This window comes from Magnolia sinica, chromosome 9, assembly GCF_029962835.1.
Source record: "Magnolia sinica isolate HGM2019 chromosome 9, MsV1, whole genome shotgun sequence".
Classification (NCBI taxonomy): Eukaryota; Viridiplantae; Streptophyta; class Magnoliopsida; order Magnoliales; family Magnoliaceae; genus Magnolia; species Magnolia sinica.
In genome coordinates this window covers 79563735-79575139 of record NC_080581.1, presented here as the reverse complement: position 1 = coordinate 79575139, position 11405 = coordinate 79563735, and the positions used below count along the sequence as shown (strand labels likewise).

The 11405-nt window shown below is 38.5% G+C and overlaps 1 protein-coding gene across 1 annotated transcript; it reads left to right on the top strand.

Annotated features, from left to right (window-relative positions):
• The first annotated feature begins 4860 nt into the window (after positions 1-4860).
• Positions 4861-8241, top strand: LOC131255213 (receptor-like protein 53). The gene is made up of 5 exons (XM_058255908.1): positions 4861-5518; positions 5666-5791; positions 5936-6693; positions 6958-7962; positions 8215-8241. The coding sequence occupies exons 1-5, from the start codon at positions 4861-4863 to the stop codon at positions 8239-8241; spliced, it is 2574 nt and encodes an 857-aa protein (XP_058111891.1).
• Positions 8242-11405: the final 3164 nt, after the last annotated feature.

Below are 11405 nucleotides of genomic sequence, written 5' to 3'. Positions count from 1 at the left end.
CGATTTTTAATAGTCTATTTAATTCAACCAAATATTCTAACATAATTTACCAACTTAGTAAGAAATGGAAAAAAAAAAAGTGCACGGACACTTTTGCATGAATAAATGGTGTCCGTGCTTGACCTACTTACGGTCATGGCTTGCTTAACCTGGTAGATTGTTGAGTTAGGAATTCCAAGACCATTTGGAAATTAAAGCACGTTGGGCCCCACGTCTAATCGGCAATGTTAAATTCATGCATATGTATATGTGTTGTGTGTGGAAGTGTTCCATTTGAAGAAAAATGGATAGATGGCATTTATAAGATAGAGATGGTAAATGGGACACTTGATGTTGCCTTCCTTGAATGATCACAGCCAATGATACTAGTTCATGTAGTCAGTTGATTATTAGTGTGTAGATGCCTTGCCTAAAAGGATCTGGTCCATCTAAATATCAAAATGTGGGATGCAGATTACCTAGGACAACTTATCACAGGAAGTTTCTATGCTCAGAGGCTGAGTGGGCCAATGTGAAATTTGTGAGAAATCTACGTTATCCATCTATGTTGCTTAAAAGGATCAAGACCGTCTGAATATCTAAATCCAGTACGTGGATTGTTTGGACAGACTGTGGCTGGAAGTTCCTATACTTAGAAGCTAAGTGGGACCAAACTGTGATGTTTGTGAGAAATCCACTCTATCCATCCATTTTTCCAGGTTTTGTTGGGGCATAAGCCCAAAAATGAGGCAGATCCAAAATTTAAGTGGCAGCACAATAGGAAAAAGCAGCCCAATAAGGTAGGTGGGGCTGGCTTTGATGTTTGTGAGAAATCCACCCTGTCCATCCATTTTTCCATACTCTGTTATGACATTAACCAAAATATGAAGTAGATCCAAAACTCAAGTGAGTCATACAACAAGAAAAGGTGGGTAGGAAAATGCCTACAGTTTATGTTTAGATATCATCTATACCGTTCATAAAGTCACTTTTACTGGGAGGAATTGAAAATATGAAAGTATTAGCCTGATCTAAAACTTCTATAGCCCACGATCATTTTAACTGTTGATGTTCAATCCTCATTGTTTTTGTCATGCAGCTTATTTAAATTCTATCAAAGGAAATTTACCAAATGGTACCCTATTAAGGTGGCATTTACATCCTGATACCTTTATAAATTAAATTTTTGTTAAGGTAATTCCTCAATGAAGTTATTGTAGGGTTGTACATCGAGTCGAGTCGACTTGAGGTGGGCCTAGCTTGGCTTGACTCATCCGTGCTCTCCTCAAGCTCCAGCTAGGACTTGAGTTTACCAACGGGGCTTGGATTATTTGCTAAACCTTTCGAGTCGAGCTCGATGCAAGCTAGTGGATTGAGTCGAGGCAAGCCTACTCCCAACCTAGCACCCAACCCGCACCCGACTCAATTCAGCAACCTGACCCAATTGACACATGACTCAACCTAGCCACCTGACCTAACTAACCCAACCCACACTCGACCCAACTCCTAAATCAAATAAAATCAAATATTCAATTAATAATACACACACACACACACACACACACACACACAATATTAGATAAAACTATAGAGGTACCTTATTGTTGGTGCTGAGAGAGAGAGAGAGAGAGAGAGAGAGAGAGAGAGAGAGAGAGAGAGAGAGAGAGAGAGAGAGAGAGAGAGGCTAAGTCCTCGGCATGGTGTGTAGGAACACCATGATGTGTGGAGCTCAGCTCAAGCACAAGAGAGGGAGAAAGTGAAGCTCAGGCGCATGCGAGTTAGGTAAGGAAGGGAAATGGTAAGAAAGGGATATACGAATAGGATAGGGTTTAAGTTTTAATTTTAAAAAAATATATATAATGTGTAGATGTATGTGTGTGTGTGTGTGTGTGTCTATATATATATGTGTGTGTGTGTGTGTGTGTCTATATATATATAATATTCAAGTCGAGCTCAAGCTGAGCCGAGTTCAAGTTGAGTCAAGATCCATTATGATCAAACTCAGCTCATTTTTAAAACGAGCTAGGTCATATGAAACTTGGCTCGCCTCAAGTCGTTGTTCAAGCTAAGTCAAGCCGAGGTAGATCGAGCCGAGCTGAGCAAGCTTTTGGAGCTTGCTTGGCTCGTGTACAACCCTAGGTTATTGTCAAGGTACATTATGTTAGTTTTCTCCCACTTCCCTTATGATTTTTTCTAAAATAATTAAAATATCCTCCAATTAATAAAGTTGCTTAAAAAAATTAAATAGATATCTAAAAGTAAAATTAGTAAAGAATATTATTATAAAAAATCACAAAAAATAAAATAAAAAACAACAAATTTCTTTGGACACAGATTGCATGGTTAGGATGAGGTTTCCAGATTAGGTGCGGCCATGACTGTAGGCCCACCTTGATGTATGTATTGTATATGCAGGCCACCCATTCATTTTTCCAGCTTCTTTTAGGTCATGAACCCAAAAATTAAGAGGATCCAAATCTCAGGTGGACCATACCATAACAAAGGATGCTAATTGAATGCCCACCATAATGCTCATCACGATGTTCATTTGTCATCCACTACTGATAAGAGCAGTCCTGGATGAAGGATAAAAACTGAAACCAGCTTGATCCAAAACTTTTATAACTCATAAGAAGTTTTTAATGGTGGCTGTTTAATCACCACTGTTTCCTCTAGAATGGTCCACCTGAGAATTGAATCTCCTTCATTTCTGGGCACATGCCCTAAAATTATCTTAGTAAAATGGATGGACAGTGTGGATTAAAAAAAGTACATCATGATAGGCCCTATATAGCAGCGATCAGTAGCCACTCGCCAGTGACATGGTACGTAGGCGATCCGCCATGATGTATATATTGTATATGAGTGGTATTGTATGAGCCCTGCCATATGATGTATATATACCAACATCATCCATCAGTTTTTACAGGTCATTTTAGAGAGCATGAGCCAAAAAAATGAAGCAGATTCAAATCTACATTGGAGGAACAGTAGTCGTTGAATCTCAACTGCTACAAAATTTTTGTTGGCTACAAAAGTTTTTGATGAAGCTGATATTTGTTTTTCCCTTCATCCAGGTCGTTGTGTCCTCATCAACAGGTTTGATGGCAAATAAACTCACGGCCGGTATTACATTGAGTCCTAGGAAATTTTTAATGGTGGGAATTCAATCAGCACTGTGGTCCACTTGAGATTTGGAAGTGCTTTTTTTTTTTTTTGTTAATGCCCTCAAAAGGAGCAGAAATATGGATGGATAGCTCGGATATCCAATACATGCATCAACGTGGGCTCCACAGGAGGACCACACTGCGTTGGGTGAGACCTGGGCGCACCTAATCCGGAAATGTTTTAACCAACCACAAAGTATGGCGGGCAGTCAATCACCCTTGTTTCCTATGGTATGGTCCACCAAAGTGTATAAAAATATACATTACGGTGGGCTTATAGAACATCGACCACTAACCAGTACCATCAATGCAATGCAAATCTACCTTGATGTTTTTATGTTTATAAGGTCGTTCCCACTTAAAGAAGTGAAAATGCCAAAAAATTATGAAACTTATTAGCCATTAGAATGTTTCAAACAGTGGTCACTGAATCCTCACCGCAGCCCACTTGAGTTTTGGATCCTCCTCATTTCTGGTCTTATATCCTAAAATTTAAGGTGGGAATTTCTCATAAACATCATGGTGGGCCCACTTAGATGAAAGGCTTTTTTTGTAGGCTGGGCAGAAATAGGTTTGGAGCTCGGATTTATTAATTCAAATGGAATCAAAGTTACAGGGCCCACAATGGTTTTATTAACCCGCACCTATTTGGGAAATTTTTAACCCAAAAAAACCAAAGTAATGGCCGCAAAAGTAATAATTGTTTTCCCTAAAATTATGGCCCACCCAAGTTTATTTTAAAAATTTTATAATTACGTGGCAAAAGGATTTATTTTTTTTGGATTAAATTGTTCCTATCCTTGGATTTTTATTTTTTAATTTTGTCTCACCATTAAAATAAAATGCCCAAAAAATTTGAAACTAACCCATTGGGTGTTTCAAACCGTTATAAATCTCACCCCAGGGCCCTTTGGGGTTTGGAACTTATTTTGGGGGTTAAACCAAATTGGGATTCCGCGTGCCAAACATGGTGATCATAACAATCCCATGGTCTTAAGCAATCCAGAAACCGCACATTCCAAATCCCACCAACCCCTTTAAAAGCTCGTGTTTTTTAATTGGAAGGGATAAAGGTTTAACCCAAATTTGGGCCCAAACAATTGGAATGAATTATTAATCCCAGGTTCCACAATCCCAAAAATTTTATTGAAACCCCAATAATAATTCCCCCCAATATCCGGCCAAAGGGTTAGGGTTGTTTCGGGGATTAAAATTAATAGGGCCCACCCTTGAATTTATCATGTTTGGGAAGAATGGAAAAGGGAAGAGAGAGAATGGGAATTCCCGTGCCAATTTCACTTAATTTTGGGAATTTTATCCCCTAGATTTGGGCATTCCAACTCCACCCTTTTGGATTATTTTAACCATACCTCAGTAAACAAACTTGGTGAAAGCAACATTAAACCCGTTGTTTCTTTGGCCCTGTTTTAACACCCAAGCCCATCCATAAAATATTACAAAACTGGCGTTTGTATAAAAGGGTTGATTAATTTAAAAATTGGAAACCAAATCCTATTTCAAAAAAGAGGGTGTCCACGAATCAGAGGTATCTTTGGATATAATTATTTTTTAATCCCATCCCACCAACCCTTTAATCCCCCAAAAAGCCCTTATTTCACACGTACGAGTCTAATAGTAGTCAAACCTCTTCACTTTCTGTCTATAAATAGACCTCACGCTTTCTATTCATACACATCCCAAACACTATTAACCAATGGCTCATCTCTTTTCTTCTAAAAACCCAACATTTCTGATTCTCTTCTTTTTATCATCTCTCCTCTTTCTCACTGCCCAACAATGCAACCATCATCACTTCGCTGCTTTACTCCACCTCAAGCATGGTTTTCACTTCTCTCCTTACAGGCACAGCCTTCCCTCTTGGAATTCAAACAATACCGATTGCTGCTCTTGGGAAGGCATCACGTGCGATGGACCCACTGGTCACGTGATCAGCCTCGACCTCAGTGAGCTCTTTATCTCTGGTCGGATTGATTTTGACAGCCTCTTTCGTCTTCGGAGTCTCCAGAGGCTCAACCTCGCTTACAATGATTTTGATGGCTCTCCAATCCCATCTGGGTTTGACCAGCTCACCAGTTTGACCCATCTCAACCTCTCTCGGTTGCATTTTTATGGCCAAATCCCACTGGAAATCTCCCGCTTGACCACTTTGGTTTCTCTCGATCTTTCTCGCAATGAATATAGGAATGGTTCCGACAGTAAATACCTGAAACTCGAAAACCCAAACATTGGAGCCGTCGTCCAAAACCTGTCCAATCTGAGTGAACTCTATCTGGACTGGGTACACATCTTACTGCAGGGCCAGACCTTAGATTTGCCACTCCCTTATCTCCGCAAGTTGAGCTTAATAGATTGTCTTCTTTCAGGCTCCATCTTTTCTTCACTTTCACAGCTCCATTTCTTATCTGAACTCGACCTCACCTATAACAATCTCTCCTCTGCAGTGCCCAGCTTCCCTGGGAGTCTCCGCAAGTTGATCTTATATGATTGTGGTCTTTCAGGCTCCATCTTTTCTTCCCTTTCACATCTCCATTTCTTATCTGAACTCTACCTCAGCTATAACAATCTCTCTTCTGCAGTGCCCAGCTTCCCAGGGAGTCTCCGCAAGTTGATCTTATATGAATGTGGTCTTTCAGGCTCCATCTTTTCTTCCCTTTCACAGCTCCATTTCTTATCTGAACTCGACCTGACCTATAACAATCTATCCTCTGCAATGCCCAGCTTCCCAGGGAGTCTCCGCCAGTTGATCTTACGAGATTGTGATATTTCAGGCTCCATCTATTCTTCCCTTTCACAGCTCCATTTCTTATCTGAACTTGACCTCAGCCATAACGATCTCTCCTCTGCAATAGATTCTCTCATTAATCTCCAATTCTTGACTCATTTACGCCTCACAAATTGCAATTTATCAGGATCATTACCACCCTCACTTTTGAACCTTACCAAACTGCAATATCTGTATCTTTCATCCAATAAATTGAGCGGCCCAATTCCTTCTTCATATGGAAATGAGCTTCTGAATCTCAAAGTGATAGACTTAGGGAATAATTTGCTTAACGGGACCATTCCATCATCATTGCTTTCACTCCCATCATTACAGAGGTTAGATCTCACAGGTAACCAACTTAGTGGTCAACTTGGCGGGTTCCACAATGCCTCTTCTTCACAGCTGGAGTACATCCTTTTGGGCAACAATAAATTGCAGGGGATGATACCCAGATTTATCTTTCAACTTACCAAGCTTCAGATACTTTCCCTTTCTTCCAATAATTTCAGTGGTGCTGTGGAGCTAGGCTTATTTCAAAACTTCAAAAACCTTTACTCCCTGGATCTTTCAGATAACAACTTGTCAGTCCAAGATGGCAGTGGTAATTTCACATTTGTTTCCATCCCCCAGATTGAATATTTGTTGCTACGTTCTTGCAACATCAGCACATTTCCAAATTTCTTGAGAAATCAAGAGGGGTTGAGGGAATTGGACCTTTCCAACAATAAAATTAGTGGTGAAATACCCAAATGGATATGGGAGGTTGGCAATGGGTCTTTAAACTCTTTAAATCTTTCTCACAATGTTCTGTGGGGAGTAGAACCATCTCCCTATCTTTCGTTGAGTTACTTAAGTGTTCTGGACATTAGCTCCAACAAGCTAGAAGGCTCACTTCCTATCCCACCACATTCCATCTTTTTCTTTTCAGTTTCAAACAATAGCCTTGGTGGTGAAATCCCTCGATCAGTTTGCAATGCAACATCCCTACAAGTCCTTGATTTATCTCAAAATCACTTCATTGGTCAGATTCCACCATGTTTGGGTGAGATTGGTGGTACCCTTAGTGTGTTGAATCTTCAAGGAAATGCTTTCAATGGCACCTTACTTCATACATTTAAAGAGGGATGTAACATACAAACGCTTGATCTCAGTGGGAATCAATTAAAGGGCCAAGTACCAAAGTCTTTGGCCAATTGCAAAATGTTGGAGGTATTAAACCTTGGAAAAAATCAAATACAAGACACCTTCCCTTTATGGTTGGAAGCTTTGTCCCAGTTGCGTGTTCTCATCTTGAGATCCAACCAATTTCATGGCACCATTGGGCATCCTCAAGCTTTTCCACTGTTACAAATTTTCGACCTCTCTTTCAATAGCTTTGAGGGTAATTTGCCATCAAATATGTTCAAGAGTTGGAAGGCAATGATGGAGGAGGACAAATCCCAATCTTTGATCCTTGGCAAAATGATATCTGGTAACCGTAGTAGCGGAAGTTCCATATACTATCAAAACATATACTATCAAAACAAAGTGTCTTTAGTCAGCAAAGGGCTACAGATGGAACTAGTAAAGATCCTTACGGCCTTTACTGTAGTGGATCTCTCGGAAAACAAATTTCATGGGGATATCCCAGAATCGATTGGGGTTCTAAAGTCACTACTTGTGCTCAATATGTCCAACAATGATTTAACAGGCGGAATTCCAACATCACTACAGAATCTAAGGGATCTGGAGTCATTAGATCTCTCACATAATAAACTGTCAGGAGAGATCCCTTGGCAGCTAACAGATCTAACATTCCTTGCAGTGTTGAATCTCTCACAGAATTTCCTCGTGGGAAAAATACCACAAAGCCGGCAGTTTCTTACATTTAACAGTGAATCATTCAAAGAGAACTCGGGATTGTGTGGACCTCCACTACTAAAGAAATGTGAAGATGTAGAGAGTGCACCACCATCCCCTCTGTCAACATTGCAATCTGAAAGGAAATATGATTGGGAATTAATGTGGATAGGATTTGGAGTTGGACATGGAGTAGGTGTAGGGATGCTTTTCTGGATGCTAGCACTTTGGAGGAAGGGAAGGAGAGAATTCTATATATTTATTGATAGAATGCTTTCCTTAATTTTTCCTTCCATGGTGTTTCCTAAATGGCAATGACGGTGAGATGCTTGGAGCTAGGGTAAGTATGTTTGTATAGTTTGTGGCTACAAGAAAAAAGTTTTAGTTGTTTTCTCCTTTTTGTAATTTTATGTTTTTGCTTGGTCTTTATCATATATGCTGCAGTTGTTTGTTGCATTTGCACCTGCTTGAATGGTTGTACGGAACACTTTCAAATAAATAAAATTACATGTGGTGTGCTCCCACATTTCTGCAAGAAAGGGAAAAAGAATGTCTAAGTTGTCTCTTTGTTTTCAAATTTTGGCCCACCTTAGCAACAAGATAACTTAATCTATGAGCTGGATGATCTAACCAATGTAGCCTACCTAGCCAATGGTCTTTTCCCAATTGTCTAGACAAACGTGGGCTAAGCCAACGTTCAGAAGAAGAAGATTGGCGTTTTATGCATATTTTTATATTTTGTGTTTTTTGAATCATCACATGCAAACTTCTTTCACCTACCCACATTTTTGTATGTGGAGTGTAAGAGTAATCACTGGTTACCATTGGTGATTTTTGAGTTGGACTTTTGTGATGCCAAAAAGAAGTGTGGAAATCATCATTTGCTCTCAAGGCACCATAACATGCAGTTTTCTACTTGCGAGGGGACACTTGGCCAGTCTAACCAAGCAATATGGGGTGTGCATTATGTCCATAACACATTTCTTAGGCCACCATGTAAAAATCTCACCAATAAGATGATTCATACCATCTGAACAATAACTATTTAGTGGTCAGTGAACAAAATTTATGGGAAAGTGGGCCTATTCAGCAGTGAGCCATCCATCGGTTAGGCCCATCATCTATTGCTTACGATTCTAAGGAATCAATTTTATCAAAAAATCCTAACCATCCCAGCCATGGTTTTCCAATAAATAAATATAAAAAGAAATCCCGCATATGGATGGATTAGATCAATATCTTAGGAGAGATTTCTTGGCAACTGACAAAGCTAACATTCATCTCGATATTGAACCTTTCACAAAATCACCTTGTGGAAGCATACCACAAATTAAACGGTTTTTTACATTTACAAATGAATCATTTCAAAGAAATTCGAAATTATATGGACCTCCACTATTGAGAAAATGCATTGCACCACCATTAGTAATACCAACCAAACTTTGAAAATACTCAAATTTAGAGTTGGACTGAAAATTCATGTGGATAGGATTTGGAGTCAGATATGGAGTAGGAATGTGAGTTCTTTTCTGGACTCTTAACATTATGGGCAAAGGGAAGGAAAAAATACAATAAATTTATAGATAAGATAATTTCATTGATTTTTTTTTTCCTCAGCAATATTTGCTCTAAAGCGATGACCATAAGTGGATTTAAGTTATGGTTGTTCATGGCTCCTAGCTTCTCCAAGAAATGTTTAGGTATGTATGCTGTTGATTTGAGGTGGCTAATTTTGTTTGGTTTAGCCATGCCTTTGTTTGGATTTTTTTAATTTTTTTTAAATTATTTTTTTGTCTTTGTTTAGGATTGTAAATGGTTGTTTTCCATATCAATAAAATTGCAAGTGGTGTGCTCCCACCTTTTTGTAAAGAAGAATAAACAAGAAAAAATGTATCCTACCTGATACGGAGAGATAAGCTATTTAGCTTAATTTTCATTCTGGATGATTGTGTCCAAGTGCTTAACTCTACACACCTTCTAGCTAGCATAAGGGAAAAGGAAGTGTTGATGTATCAAATATACCCAAATTAATAGTTGTTGGTGGGCAGTGTTTGAAATATCTCCGATATTATCTTTATCTTAAGCTCAGCGATACCGATAATGCTACTAGTATCAGAAATTTCAAGTATTAGCAATGTATCGCTAAGTATCGCCAACGTATCAATATCGCTAATGTAATCGTTAATATTTTCAACTATGTAAATTTTAGGGGTTGCTTGCATTGCCAATGCATCAATATCGCCAACGTATCGCCAATATCTTCGACTATATAAATTGTAGGTAATGCTTGTATCATAAGTGTATTGACGATATTTCAATAATATCACCAACGTATTCATATCATCAAAATTTTCTTTATTAGAAAAAATTTTATTTTAAATTTCTTTTTCATGGTATGGTCGTATGTAGTGTTCAATTTGTCATTGATAATATTGATAATATTTTGATATTATCAATATCGCAACATGCAAGATATTGAGACCACAATCTTTTGTTTCCTTTTCGATTACTGAAGATTTCACAGTGAAATATCACATGTTGTTGATATTTTGCAATATTGATGGATGTTTGGATGGAAGGTTGGATGGTTAAATAGGCCGGAGGGGATGGTTGGATTGATTTCTTACAACAACACATGCTTTTAAGGCCCCATTAAATGGAAACTTATTATGTATGCATTTTTATTTTATTTTTTGTAATTTTTTTTATTTCTAAATATGCAAATATGTACATTTTAACATCTCTTTAAGCTTCGTTGAAAATTCCACCGTTTTTCCTATGTTTCCCCGCATTTCCAATTATCAGTGAAATTATTAGCAATATCGATATTGTTTCCGTATCCCTAGCTAGCGAAACTTGTAGTGATACCGATACTTCGAACAGGGTTGGTGGGTTACATATCATACTTTTTCTATCCCATTTACAATCTCACATCCATCAACTTTCGAGAGCTTTGCTAAGCCCATATGCATGTGCAACAAAGCTCATCTACATGCCATAATACCAGCATGGAACTATGAAGCCAAAATCCAACCATCCATCAGAAAAGTATCACCATATTCATTCCCTAGCTCAAGAATCAGGTTGATCTACTTTTAAGGGGCTACATGCTTAGCGGACCAAATTTATTTTAGGAAAACATGTAAAAGATCAAACCAACCTAATGGATGGATTGGATCTCACACTTATATCCCATGTTGCAACATGTGTTGCCATACATGAGCTTATTGCACAGACACGAGGGCTTACAAATGAGACCATTTGCAAATCATGGGCACTTTTCAAAGGGAACGCGCAAAAATAAAAGGTATTCATGCTTTTCTCATAGCTTGGAACTCCAAATTTCACACCAACAGTAGGTTGCTCCCTTACATTTAAGAATTTATATAACTAAAGTGACAATATATATGACACCCATCCCTATAAAGGTAAGTCCCAACCTAAAGATCATCAAGTGGGCCACACTTGTATTATTGAGTTTCTTTTTTTTTTTTTTATCATATATAGTTTTTCATGCATGCCTTTAAGGTCGGCCTATAGCACAGCTCGATCACAACAGTTGAGCTCTAAGCCCACTATTTTGTGTGCCCGACATCCAGTCCCTAAATTAGGTATGCCTGAAACTTTAGGGCATA